This window comes from Boleophthalmus pectinirostris, unplaced genomic scaffold (genome assembly GCF_026225935.1).
Source record: "Boleophthalmus pectinirostris isolate CB_2022bp ecotype Guang Dong unplaced genomic scaffold, ASM2622593v1 HiC_scaffold_18, whole genome shotgun sequence".
NCBI lineage: Eukaryota > Metazoa > Chordata > Actinopteri > Gobiiformes > Gobiidae > Boleophthalmus > Boleophthalmus pectinirostris.
The window spans coordinates 46,304,644-46,319,377 of record NW_026571133.1 but is presented as its reverse complement, the minus strand read 5'-3'; the positions used below and the strand labels follow the sequence as shown (position 1 = coordinate 46,319,377).

Sequence of the window (14,734 nt, the reverse complement as noted above, 5' to 3'; positions counted from 1 at the left end):
CAGGGTCATGTGAGGGAAGGATGGAGCGTGAGATTGACAGGCGGATTGGCAAAAGCAAAGCTCTCCATTTACCACTCAGGCTTCACTCCTACTCTCAGCTATGGTCATGAGCTTTACACTCTGGATAAGTGAAAATAAATGTATGGATGGTTCACACAGGTGGGGGGCTGAGACAACTGCAAGACCACTGAACAACTGAATTTAAATGTAAATGAAGAACTAACAGAGCTGCTCCTTTCTAATCATGGAAATGCTTTCTGTTATGTGCCTTTATATTATGTGTTGTTATTCATTGTACTACAGTACATTTTGTTATAGTTATTCATTGTACTACAGTACATTATGTATTATTATTCATTGTACTACAGTACATTTTTATGAGAGGAACAAATCAAAAATGCAACTAAGAGACGTCTGTTTCACTGCCAAGATTTAGCTGATTCAAGTTTATGGTGAAACTGTAATATGTGAATAATCAAACTCAGAATGAAAATGATAATGAAATGAAAATCCAGAAAGTGACCTAGCACCTGCACATTCCCCAGCTGAGTGTCTCTGTGGTCAGTGTGATTAGTGAAAGTAAACTGCTGCTTTCACAGCAGCACATTGAAGCAGTTTGAACACCAGTCATGTCCGCTCTGCTTTGTCTTTTGAGGGGTAATAAAAATCTGCCATCGCAGAGTTGAGATAAGACAAGTCGTAAAACACCAATCGATGAATGAACGCTCCAGAGCCACATGATGAAATGTCCGATTTGTCCTTGGACATGTAAGGGCCATATAAAATCTGCCCACTCTTTGTTATGTGATATGAGGGCTGATAGACTCACGCTCTCCCCTGGAGGTCCTGGTGCACCCGGAGGTCCTGGTTTCCCTGTAGGGCCCTGTCAACATAAAATACAAAAGCAGTGAACAGTAACAATATTGATCCATGCAAGAGACAATGCATCAAAAGAAAGGCTGGCACGGGGCTCTGTCTGTGGCAGTGAGGCTAGGACAAATCTGAGCTGACCGCAGACACAGCGACTGTCTCTACTGTTACAAGCACGTTCACTATCACCACTTTGAGAACTTGGCTTTATTTTTACTTTTACAACAGAAGACAATAGAGAATGTGTTGGTCCTAGTCTAGATCTCCCTAAAGCCTGTTTAGGCCCCGTCAGTGTGAATCAGTTTGATCCCCATCTGAGCCGGTTGAACCTCACTCTTTCAACCCATCTGAACACACATTAGCCCAGTCCAGATTTGTCTAAAGCAGAAGTGCACAACCTTCAGCGTCTCTTGAGCTGCTTTGTGTGGTGCAGCTCTGCAGAGTCATGAACAAGTGCCTCAGTCAAACTGCTCATCTCCCAGAGCACCACACATAATACTCTTCTGTCTTTTTAATGTTGTTCACTGTTTTCATTATTGTCTGCACTGGGTCCTTAATGTTTAATGTTTTAATTAGGCCTGTCACGATGATTACTATATCGACTTTTCATTCAATACATGAACTGCTGGAACTATATATTTATGGTATGTACAGTTGCAATAGGTTGTACTTATTTGAAAATATTTGCACTGTGGAAGGTTGAAAAAGTAAAATTTATAGATAATTATCACTTAATCCTGTTATAATCTGTTGTAGTTCAGGCCTTTATTTATACTGATTATTTTAAAACTGGTTTACTGGGATTATCCTGCGTTGCATGAAGTGGCATAAAATAGATTCAGTATTATCATTTATTGTGATTTTTCTCTGTAGCGATATGTCGTGCTTCTTTTTGTTATGGTGACAGGCCTAGTTTTAAGGATAATAAAGTTTATGGAATCATTACTAAAAGTGCATTATGTAACATTTCTGGTGGAGGGTCCATCACCTGCTTGTCTTCATGGAGATGTTATTGCTGTGCCTGGATGTTCCACATGTTTTCAAGGCATGTGTCATTGATTGAATGTAATGTTTAAAGGGCCCATCTCATGTAAAAAAAACTCTTTTCACATTGTATCTTCTGCACATAAACAAGCACAATTTGGGTTTTCGAACATCCATTACACAATAGTTATGAAATCTTACTGATTTCTTGGAGTCAGTTACAGACCAGGAACTATGAAAGTCTGACTATTGCTCCTCCCCCCGCCCGTCCTGAGAAAGCACAGGCTCCACCCTCCAAACGTGACGTAGGCGACGAGTGAGCCGCCCTTCCTCCGTCCATCTCAGGGAGGGAGGGGGAGACAGGTGTGACCCTGATAGTGGTAGAATAAACTTTTATTCATCATGGAGATACAGCGCGTTCAGCTGCATGTGTTGGACCCGGAATCGGACGAGGACTTTGAGGAGCACGAAGCTCAAGCACCGCGTCCACATCAGCTGAACATTACTGATTGGTAAAATATTAATAAACACTAGTAGATCAACTTAGTATAATGTTGCTTTTGTTTAGGTGTCGATGTGGGGTGGAGGTGGTGGAGGGGGGCGGGGGTGAAGCGCTTTCTGCTACGTCAAACATGTCATAGGTGTGTCTGCTGCATCATCGTTGTAGCAGCTTTAGTTCATTGTCACGTGGGAGGGTGGCAGAAATACACTGCATTTTGTTAAAAAAACACCAAATCAATCTAAAAAACACTTCGGTGACAAATACAAGGCCCACACATCACTCTTAGAAGGTAGAAAGTTGATCTTACATGAGATGGGCCCTTTAATACAGATTATGTTTCTAGGTAAACAGTCATAGAAACACGCTGTTGAATCCTCTGCCAGTAAAGTTACACAGTGTCCCTTTAACACTCAGAGAGCAGGAGGTTTACATTGTGAGCCAAAGGGTGTGTAACAGGGATGTAATTATGCATTTAAACTTGTAGCAATTGCTGAAAAACAACAAATTCAAATGGAACAAAAATGTTGAAACCTACAAATTGAGAGGAACACATTAACTGAACAATTTAATGCAACTGAGAACAGCACTAGCACAGCTTTTTCCATTAATCCGTAATCCTAAAAGAGGCAAAACCTACAGGGGATCCAGGCGCTCCGTCTGCTCCTCTCTCCCCAAAAACACCTGTGAAGCCCTGAAAGAAAAACAAAAATGCAAAACAGAGATGAAAAACAAACACAGCCGGATGATTCATAAATATGATATAATTAATGAGGATCACACCAACAGAAAATAAAGAGCACAATGAGCAGCTGCTGTCTGACCAGCTGCTGTCACCACTGTTGTCACAAGATGAAGCATTGTAGCACGGCTCTACTCTACAATAAAATGAAAATTGATTAGGTATTTATTAAAGAGCCCGTATTACCGTACACTATTTTCTGATCTATTTATAATGTTGTTTCCTCATCAAAAGCATACCTGGGGTTTTCTTTTAGTTTCATTCACACATTTTGCTTGCATTCAGCTCGTTTATTTTACTTACAGCTACGAATTAGTGGATCTTAATGATTGTGATAAAATAATAGTGAATTTCAGAGTGAAAAAAAGCACATGACTTGTCAGTTAGACTCAGGTCGACTTGAATGAGACGAGTGACTTCAACAGTGACGTATTATTGACAAGAGTCCAGCTCCATTTTCCAGTTTGTTCCGGTCTGACTTTTGCTTCCTCCCTGTTTTTCCTACAGCCGCCACTCACTCCCTGATCCTCCCAGAGCCTCTCTATATCCTCCCTCTCTTCATCCAGTCTCTATATCCTCCCTCTGTTCATCCAGTCTCTATATCCTCCCTCTGTTCATTCAGTCTCTATATCCTCCCTCTGTTCATCCAGTCTCTATATCCTCCCTCTGTTCATCCAGTCTCTATATCCTCCCTCTGTTCATTCAGTCTCTATATCCTCCCTCTGTTCATCCAGTCTCTATATCCTCCCTCTGTTCATCAGTCTCTATATCCTCCCTCTGTTCATCAGTCTCTATATCCTCCCTCTGTTCATCCAGTCTCTATATCCTCCCTCTGTACATCAGTCTCTATATCCTCCCTCTGTTCATCAGTCTCTATATCCTCCCTCTGTTCATCCAGTCTCTATATCCTCCCTCTGTTCTTTCAGTCTCTATATCCTCCCTCTGTTCATCAGTCTCTATATCCTCCCTCTGTTCATTCAGTCTCTATATCCTCCCTCTGTTCATCAGTCTCTATATCCTCCCTCTGTTCATTCAGTCTCTATATCCTCCCTCTGTTCATTCAGTCGGTGCTTGATTAAACCTGTACACTTTTTTATTTCTTCCACCGTTTTTGATCCCTAAGAGTGGTTTCTTGGATTAGTCAACATGGAATGATCGAGCTTTATTATTTTATTGTTACACATGTTACGATGTGTTTTGAACATAAGCTGGACAAAAGTTTTACAGTGTTTTTCAAAGTCTAATAAATATTCAAATCCTTGTACCTGATGCAGATCCAAGGCTATGTTTACATGATGATGGTCTGAACAGAAGATGCAAAAGTGGAGTAGCATCTTCACTTTTTATTATTCATTTAGAGGAGCATTTTTGGGAGGCAATCTGTGTGCATACAGTGATGCAAATGTGTGTGGAATTCAATTGGGTCTGGTTCGCCTGTGACAAACTGCTGCATCCAGAATTTGACAGAGGTGATTGCAGATCCTTCTCTGTTCACTAATAGTATCTCTGCAGATTCTGTACATTTGTTGTTTTGCCTCCTGTAAGTTTATGCGAGCTGCCAGAGAAGCTTGAACACATGGAAATGATCCCACATGTTTGTTTCTGTGTACTGTGTGTATGTGATGTAAACGCGTACACGACCTGAGCAGACCTTTTGTGTCCAGAGTTTTGTGTCTTGGGCAGTGTAGATGGAAATGTATGGCAGAGCTTATTAAACTTTTCCACTCTGGAGGGCAGTTTCAGATTTTTGCATTTTTAAGCCCCAAAAACGGCGTCACCATCTATACAAAAGACACTTTCGATAAAATATGCTGTCGTTTTTACCCGCAAGTGTTCTCGTATAAACAGGCCCTAAATGGCATTATTGTAGAATAGAACCTGTTTTTACTCTCACTTGTGTATAGAAGTAACATTTACTTGCTCAATTCAAGACAATCGGTTTCATGGTTTTTACCAAATCCGATTAACTTACTCTTAAAGTAAATTTTACTACAGTGCTCCACTACAGATTTGAGGAACTGACTGATTGGTTGGCTCAGCTTCACAACATGATTCTATGAATGAAAACTAAAGTTCACTTCACTTGTTGTGCCTGGTTAGATAAAAGAGGAATTCACTGAACACTAAACTGAGGAATTATTTGTAACTCAGCTTTAGACTCACACTCCACTTTAATCAGATTTTTCAAGTTTCGATTTCCTAGATTTTTTCAAGTAAGGTCGACTTATTCAATTTTACAGTGTTCTCTCAAACTGAAAACACTCTGTTCCACCTTGTGATGTCATGTGATAATACAGGAAGTGCTCCACTGTGTTTTAAACTCCATACACCCTCACTAGAATCATTCAGATATTTTCAGCTCTGGAAGTGTCAATCTCTTAGCCAGGTTGGTGCCACCTAGTGCCTCCGCTCAGTTTCATTTCTCTCCAGTGACTAGGTCAGAAATCAGAATACACTAGATGAGGATTTAAAGCCGGAACAAAGAAAATGTTTGGTGAATTTTATCAAGGGGAAAGATGTTATTGTCCTTCTTCCTACAGGATTTGGGAAAAGCTTAATATACCAGTTAGCCCCATTACATACATCACCACTAAATAGCAGCGATTGGTTGAATAAAAAAAGTACCCACCTACAGTTGAGCGAACGAATCCTAATGCTGCGAGGTCACACAGTTTCTACGAAGTGAAACCGGTTGATGAATTAGGCTAAATATCTCTACTGAACTGAAGGTAAAAAGAGCTGTTCACTTGAAAACTACCACAAGTTTACCCAAACACGTGAACACAACTGCAGATCTGTTTTTGACGAGGAAGCAACATCATCACGTGGGTTGAAGTTGAAAAGAATCCATCTGGTGAATTACTGGAGCTTTAAACAAACTCATTCTTCTCATTGGCAATGGAAGCACACGGCACATGGTGCTACTGTGGCGTCTCTATTCATTATTCTGAGTGAAGAAAGAAAGAGAGGTGGAGGTCAAGTGTCTCACCGCTGGCCCGTTACTGCCCACGCTGCCCCCTGCTCCTGGAGGACCCTGGAACAGACACAACAAAAACACATTCAGCAAGGGAGAAGGCATTTGTCTCATTTAAGTCTTTACTTTGTTATTGCTGAAAGTTTGTGGAAAAACATCTCACTTCAGTTCTGACAAGACAATGTGATTTAATTTGTAACTCATGTTCTAGACTTAAATTAAATATGTTAAACTAATACAAGAATCAAATACAAGACGTTTATAGAGGGTTAGCAGCTTTTACACATAATTCAAAATATTACATGATTGATTGTAGTTCATAATTGCAGTTCACAATCTCACTGTGATAATCCTTGGAGCCTTGTCGTTTGGGGGTTTGATCTGGCATGATTTCAGTGGCTCAAATACTGAAGAGATCAAATATTGATTTTTCAGCATCACAGACATACAAGATTATCAGATATTGCCCTCTGCTGGTGACACGGTGCAGCTAAAAGCCTTCACATGTTTGATATTCAGTCCCTCGAGATTCTTGTTGTAATGGCATTTTAGGAGGAAGCACAGTTTTGCTCATGTATGTGAAGTAAAACCAGACCTTAATTTGTTTAAATCCAATGAGACTGAGATGAATAACAGTCACGTGTTTTTCTAAAAGAATTTGTAACAGGCAGTGTGTTACAGTTGTGTTTGCAGCATCTGTAAACACGCACTATTGTGAGTGTGTCCACTTTGAATATTCAAGCTGTGGAAGATTTATGTATCAGTCTACATATTGGTAATAATAGTCACGCAACTGCTAGGTTTGAAATGACATCACAACACTTCTATAGACTTTTAATTAAGAAATAAACTGTGCTATCATTTGAGAAATATTTCCTTCTGTATACTTATAAAAATGCCTTAAATTCAATATGTTAAAGTGCCTCTTGAGTGAGATATCTTTATAGAATTATCATCTAAAACCTGAAAATAACCGGCCACAGTTGGTTTGGAACTGAATCGACTGAGCTCGTGAAACTGTTAGTTTGAGGACTGCATATGGAGATAAGATACATTGTCCAAATAGATGCACATGAAATGAAGGGTTAAATAAGATGATGAACAGAGATCATTATGAATATGGTAGAGAATGGGAACCTGTGTACCAGGCTTTCCTTCTGCTCCCACTGGTCCTGGAGGTCCAGGCAAACCCTTTACACAAATACACAGATGTATTAGGAAAAGAAAAAATAAATATGTCATTTGTAATATAATAGGGGTGGAAGATATATTGAAAAATGAATAAAAACACAATTATTGTTTAGGAGATACGTAAAATTAGAATATCGAGTGTATTGTCTCTTTAGCAATAAAAGTTATAAAAATGTTGATGAAACGTCTGGTGTAATCTCCAATTTTTTTTTTTTTTTTTTTTTTGTGGATACTTTTATGGTCCATTCACGTTTAGTTTAATATTGTCTGAATATCGTGATCAACATAATGCAACTAAAATATAGAGATATTCATTTTTGTCAATGTCACCCACCCCTATAATATAATAATAATAATTTTATCCTGTTGTATATATATATATATATATATAGATTATATAACTTCATTATTTTGTAGTTAACATGTGAAAGTAGTTACCAGTGGGCCTGGCTGACCCGTATGACCCCTGGGACCAGTCCGCCCCTGCAGAATGAACGACATAATCCATAAGTACAGTACAGTGCAGAGACAGACAGAGTGAACGGTGGTTTAGAGCACTTTACCCTGTGTCCTCTTGGGCCTGCTTTACCGCTGCGTCCGTCTGCTCCTCTGTTGCCCTTCACACACGCACACAGCACATCAATGTCATTCAACAGCACATGTTTAAAGGACTCTTAGTGTAATGATGGAGGCTCTGTCTGAGAGCTCTGAGCCTCCCTCTAACTCTAACTGATCCTAAAGGGACAGATCAAAACATCTCAGCATCGCTCACTCCTCTTTATTGTCTCTATGCACCTTCATCATTTATTAGTTTCAGTGTTATCACTACTTTTCTTTCTCCACGAATACCACAGAATACTGAGAAATATCTGTTGAATAAAATCCACTGGTTCTGAATCGGATGGTAAGAACAGAGGAGAACAGAGGAGAGGAGCGCAGGTACAGTGGGATGTTTTTAGTTGAGAAAACTTAGAAAAGGCAACACAACAGAAAACACACATTCCCAAAACACGGATAAAAGTCCACATCACCAATCTTTTACAGTATATAATCCCACATTTACAACACTGCCCACAAGACTAGCTTTAAAACCTCTGATTCTACATCACAGAACCTGGTAACAAAGCTGCACAAAAATGCAACTTGATAGACATAAATCTAATGAAGTACAATCAATTCTCTATTACTAAAATATGTATAAATATTGTATAAAGTAGCCTCATAACTGACCTTTGAACCTGGGGCTCCCTGCTTTCCTTGTGCCCCAGCTTCTCCATCAGGGCCCTGGTGAAGTAACATCAGCACAAGCACATCATCAAGCATCAACAAATGTGCTCCGTTAGTCCCTTCTGGTCAAGTGAATATATAAACACCTACAGTAATCCAACATGTGTCTGTAACGCTGTTCGACTGAGATAATAATTCAATTATCTCAAGAAAACAATGTGACTGAATCATAATCTTACATTTGTCAACTGATAAAAATGACCCTGGCTTAATAAAAAGTCACTGCAGGTAAATGTAAACATTATAGTCACAATGGCCTCAACTCCAATCATGGTCTGCAGTGTACTGTATACTTCTATGGAGTGTACTGTATACTTCTATGGAGTGTACTGTATACTTCTATTGGTGAACTGTATACTTCTATTGAGTGTACTGTATACTTCTATTGAGTGTACTGTATACTTCTATTGAGTGTACTGTATACTTCTATTGGTGTACTGTATACTTCTATTGAGTGTACTGTATACTTCTATTGAGTGTACTGTATACTTCTATTGAGTGTACTTCTATTGTATGTACTTCTATTGAGTGTACTGTACTGTATACTTCTATTGGTGTACTGTATACTTCTATTGAGTGTACTGTATACTTCTATTGAGTGTACTGTATACTTCTATTGGTGTACTGTATACTTCTATTGGTGTACTGTATACTTCTATTGAGTGTACTGTATACTTCTATTGGTGTACTGTATACTTCTATTGAGTGTACTGTATACTTCTATTGGTGTACTGTATACTTCTATTGGTGTACTGTATACTATTGTGTACTGTATACTTCTATTGAGTGTACTGTATACTTCTATTGAGTGTACTGTATACTTCTATGGAGTGTACTGTATACTTCTATTGGTGTACTGTATACTTCTATTGGTGTACTGTATACTTCTATTGAGTGTACTGTATACTTCTATTGGTGTACTGTATACTTCTATTGAGTGTACTGTATACTTCTATTGGTGTACTGTATACTTCTATTGAGTGTACTGTATACTTCTATGGAGTGTACTGTATACTTCTATTGAGTGTACTGTATACTTCTATTGGTGTACTGTATACTTCTATTGGTGTACTGTATACTTCTATTGAGTGTACTGTATACTTCTATTGGTGTACTGTGTACTGTATACTTCTATTGAGTGTGTACTGTATACTTCTATTGGTGTACTGTATACTTCTATTGAATGTACTGTATACTTCTATTGGTGTACTACTGTATACTTCTATTGAGTGTACTGTATACTTCTATTGGTGTACTGTATACTTCTATTGAATGTACTGTATACTTCTATTGGTGTACTGTATACTTCTATTGAATGTACTGTATACTTCTATTGAGTGTACTGTATACTTCTATTGGTGTACTATATACTTCTATTGGTGTACTGTATACTTCTATTGAATGTACTGTATACTTCTATTGGTGTACTGTATACTTCTATTGAATGTACTGTATACTTCTATTGGTGTACTGTATACTTCTATTGAGTGTACTGTATACTTCTATTGGTGTACTGTATACTTCTATTGGTGTACTGTATACTTCTATTGAATGTACTGTATACTTCTATTGGTGTACTGTATACTTCTATTGAGTGTACTGTATACTTCTATTGGTGTACTGTATACTTCTATTGGTGTACTGTATACTTCTATTGAGTGTACTGTATACTTCTATTGAGTGTACTGTATACTTCTATTGGTGTACTGTATACTTCTATTGAGTGTACTGTATACTTCTATTGGTGTACTGTATACTTCTATTGAGTGTACTGTATACTTCTATTGGTGTACTGTATACTTCTATTGGTGTACTGTATACTTCTATTGGTGTACTGTATACTTCTATGGAGTGTACTGTATACTTCTATTGAGTGTACTGTATACTTCTATTGAATGTACTGTATACTTCTATTGGGTGTACTGTATACTTCTATTGAGTGTACTGTATACTTCTATTGGTGTGTACTGTATACTTCTATTGAGTGTACTGTATACTTCTATTGGTGTACTGTATACTTCTATTGAGTGTACTGTATACTTCTATTGTGTACTGTACTTCTATTGTGTATGTATACTTCTATTGTACTGTATACTTCTATTGTGTACTGTATACTTCTATTGAGTGTACTGTATACTTCTATTGGTGTACTGTATACTTCTATTGGTGTACTGTATACTTCTATTGAATGTACTGTATACTTCTATTGGTGTACTGTATACTTCTATTGGTGTACTGTATACTTCTATTGAATGTACTGTATACTTCTATTGGTGTACTGTATACTTCTATTGGTGTACTGTATACTTCTATTGAGTGTACTGTATACTTCTATTGGTGTACTTATACTTCTATTGTGTACTGTATACTTCTATTGAGTTGTACTGTATACTTCTATTGGTGTACTATATACTTCTATTGAGTGTACTGTATACTTCTATTGAATGTACTGTATACTTCTATTGGTGTACTGTATACTTCTATTTGAGTGTACTGTATACTTCTATTGGTGTACTGTATACTTCTATTGAATGTACTGTATACTTCTATTGGTGTACTGTATACTTCTATTGTGTACTGTACTTCTATTGGTGTACTGTATACTTCTATTGGTGTACTGTATACTTCTATTGAGGTGTACTGTATACTTCTATTGAATGTACTGTATACTTCTATTGGTGTACTGTATACTTCTATTGTGTACTGTATACTTCTATTGAGTGTACTGTATACTTCTATTGAGTGTACTGTATACTTCTATTGGTGTACTGTATACTTCTATTGAATGTACTGTATACTTCTATTGAATGTACTGTATACTTCTATTGAGTGTACTGTATACTTCTATTGAATGTACTGTATACTTCTATTGGTGTACTGTATACTTCTATTGAGTGTACTGTATACTTCTATTGAATGTACTGTATACTTCTATTGGTGTACTGTATACTTCTATTGGTGTACTGTATACTTCTATTGAATGTACTGTATACTTCTATTGGTGTACTGTATACTTCTATTGAGTGTACTGTATACTTCTATTGGTGTACTGTATACTTCTATTGAATGTACTGTATACTTCTATTGGTGTACTGTATACTTCTATTGGTGTACTGTATACTTCTATTGAGTGTACTGTATACTTCTATTGAATGTACTGTATACTTCTATTGGTGTACTGTATACTTCTATTGGTGTACTGTATACTTCTATGGGGTGTACTGTATACTTCTATTGAATGTACTGTATACTTCTATTGAATGTACTGTATAGTTCTATTGAGTGTACTGTATACTTCTATTGAATGTACTGTATACTTCTATTGGTGTACTGTATACTTCTATTGAGTGTACTGTATACTTCTATTGAGTGTACTGTATACTTCTATTGGTGTACTGTATACTTCTATTGAATGTACTGTATACTTCTATTGGTGTACTGTATACTTCTATTGGTGTACTGTATACTTCTATTGAATGTACTGTATACTTCTATTGAATGTACTGTATACTTCTATTGGTGTACTGTATACTTCTATTGGTGTACTGTATACTTCTATTGAGTGTACTGTATACTTCTATTGGTGTACTGTATACTTCTATTGAATGTACTGTATACTTCTATTGAATGTACTGTATACTTCTATTGGTGTACTGTATACTTCTATTGGTGTACTGTATACTTCTATTGAATGTACTGTATACTTCTATTGAATGTACTGTATACTGTGTCAAGTTTAGACACACCTTTCCATTCAATGTTGTTTCTTTCTGTTTTCTACTTTCTACATTGTAGATACAGAAACACATTAAAGCAAGATGAGTGGATATAGTGTATGGAGCATAGAAAAAAACATTTCAATAACTCAACTAAATATGTTTCTATATTTTATTATGAAGCCTTGAGAGTCTCCACCCTTTGCCGTCACAGTAAAACTTTGGCCTTATCTCATGGAGCTTCGTGATGAAGTCTCCTGTCTTCTTGATGTCTTTTAGTTACTATGGCCTAACCATTAACAAGGTGTGCTCCTCTGTGCTATATTTGACTGGTTCCTCTAGATGAGGAAACAGCCTTTGACCTCTTCATTGTGTTGTATAAGCAGCTGATTATCATTTAGCCAAAGATGTTAATTTTGTCTTCTTATGTCTAGAAAATGCAGAGGACCATTTTCTGTTATGTTTTGCTTTAGATTTTACTCTTATAACAATACCTCTGGGCCTTTGGCTCCAAGATGGCCCTTTGTTCCAGGGAAACCCATGAAACCAGTGGGGCCCCTCTCTCCCTGAGGGCCCCTAATGCCTTCGGCCCCCATCATGCCCTGAGAAGAGCAAAGAACAACCATTCATCAATCATATTGTGGCCTGTTCGCTGTTTGGTAAATATGTTCCTACTCGGCTTCCTTTGGCTCCTTGGTCTCCCTTGTCCCCATCTGGACCCCGGGGGCCCTGGGTAAGAGAGAAAACAATAAGTGTCCAAGTAAAAAGTCCATGTGGCACATCATTAGGTGTGTCTTACTCACTGGAGCTCCAGGAAATCCTGCCTCCCCCTTTGTCCCCGGTGGGCCCTGAAAAAGATTTGACAGCCAAACAGTGGTTATGACAGAAAAAAGACATAGTCTGTACAATGTCCACACACAGCAAATACAAGAGAACACACACAATAGACACAATACAAGAATACACACACAACACAAGACACATTAAGTGTTACTAAAGGGCCCGGTCAAGCAGAAATAAACAGCAAGGCCAAAAATTCAAGTTAATGTATCTGATATAAAAATGTATTGAACAGATACATATGTACTCTAGTTTATGAAACTGTTGACCTTTTTCTGTACCATTTTTGGTTCTAAAGTTCCATACGTTTTAAACAGACCATGTATGAAACATGGAACAAAAATTATTTCCCAAATTTCAAAGACCTGCAAATCATGTAAATAAATGGATGTATTTCATCATATCTTGTGTTATTCCATCTTTGAACTGTTGTTGAAGGTACATGAATTTTTTTTTTTAAAGGTATTTAAAATGATAAAAATTAGCTTGGAAGGACTGACATATTTTATAGAAATTGTTTCCTTTCATTTTGAAAATATATTAAAATATTCAGAAGAAAAAAGTTGACAAATGATGTAAAATCCTGCACCTTCTACTTGCTTGTACAATTTTCCCTCCGTTACCATGACCTTTCTTAATAAAAAATCTCATGAGTCAAAAAGTAAGAGGTTTTTCAACCTAATCTTGTACCATATGGTAGAAAACTATATGAAGCAAATATTCAAACCAGTTTGTTAAGGATATGGAAGTGAGAACCAAGAGTTATCACTGTTTGGATTTATTGCCCAAAAAGTGCTGCATATTTCATTCCCTCCGTTACCGACATGAGTTTTTTAAATTTTTTGTCAACAACTTGAAAGAATATCACAGGTTTAACTTGACCCTGTTGGAGTGTAACTCTTTCCTACATTCTGATACTTTACTTATTTCAATAGTCCCTCTAGTTTCTGAATAAGAGACATTTGAATGTCAAAAATCTGCCCCTGTTTCCCTCCGTTACTGCTTGACTGGACCCTAAACAGAACAGCTTTGTTGGTGGAGTGTCGAATTCTAACATTAACTATTCACTAAGACATTTCCAAATGAGTTGTAAATAGTTATTTTTGTTGTTCTGAGAAGTGAAAAGGAGCACGTCAGTGCCATCAATAGCAAAGGTCCACCGCAATGTGATAAAAGAACACTGGTGTGACTAATGAGAAATCTATTATTCACACATACAGCTGACACTAGAATACATTAAAGAAAGGAATAAAAGAGGACAAGCATCAGTAGAGCTACCAGTGAATAGTTCTGCTGTAAGTGTCCACTAGATGGCCCCGTGCACCAGGCCTCACTACCAGGACACTTGTTTCTTACAAATGCAGTATTTGAAATGTCTGGGACCTGGACTGACATTCAGTCAACTACAGTGTAATGTCATTTGTGTTCAGTCTCACCATGGGCCCCTCGAAGCCAGGCTCCCCCCGAGGGCCAGCAGGCCCCAGCGGCCCCTGTAACATAAACACAAGGCAGACACAAACCCAGATAAACTATCAGAGGTTTGTAGTGTTCAGACAGAGCAGTGTACAGGGCCCTGCTGTACCACATGTTTATCAGTGTATGTGAATACACAGTCATGTCCTCACTGGAAC

General features: G+C 37.6%; 1 protein-coding gene across 1 annotated transcript in view; it reads right to left on the bottom strand.

Moving 5' to 3' along the window:
• si:ch211-196i2.1 (collagen alpha-1(I) chain) overlaps positions 1–14,734 on the bottom strand; it is a 50,739-nt gene that overhangs the window by 8,201 nt on the left and 27,804 nt on the right. Inside the window, exons 17-26 of the mRNA XM_055153228.1 lie at positions 14,540–14,593; positions 13,067–13,111; positions 12,939–12,992; positions 12,758–12,865; positions 8,491–8,544; positions 7,824–7,877; positions 7,207–7,260; positions 6,085–6,129; positions 2,994–3,047; positions 830–883 (exon numbers count right to left, since the gene is read on the bottom strand). Of these exons, the coding sequence (XP_055009203.1) occupies positions 830–883; positions 2,994–3,047; positions 6,085–6,129; positions 7,207–7,260; positions 7,824–7,877; positions 8,491–8,544; positions 12,758–12,865; positions 12,939–12,992; positions 13,067–13,111; positions 14,540–14,593 (576 nt within the window). The remainder of the gene's footprint in view (positions 1–829; positions 884–2,993; positions 3,048–6,084; positions 6,130–7,206; positions 7,261–7,823; positions 7,878–8,490; positions 8,545–12,757; positions 12,866–12,938; positions 12,993–13,066; positions 13,112–14,539; positions 14,594–14,734) is intronic.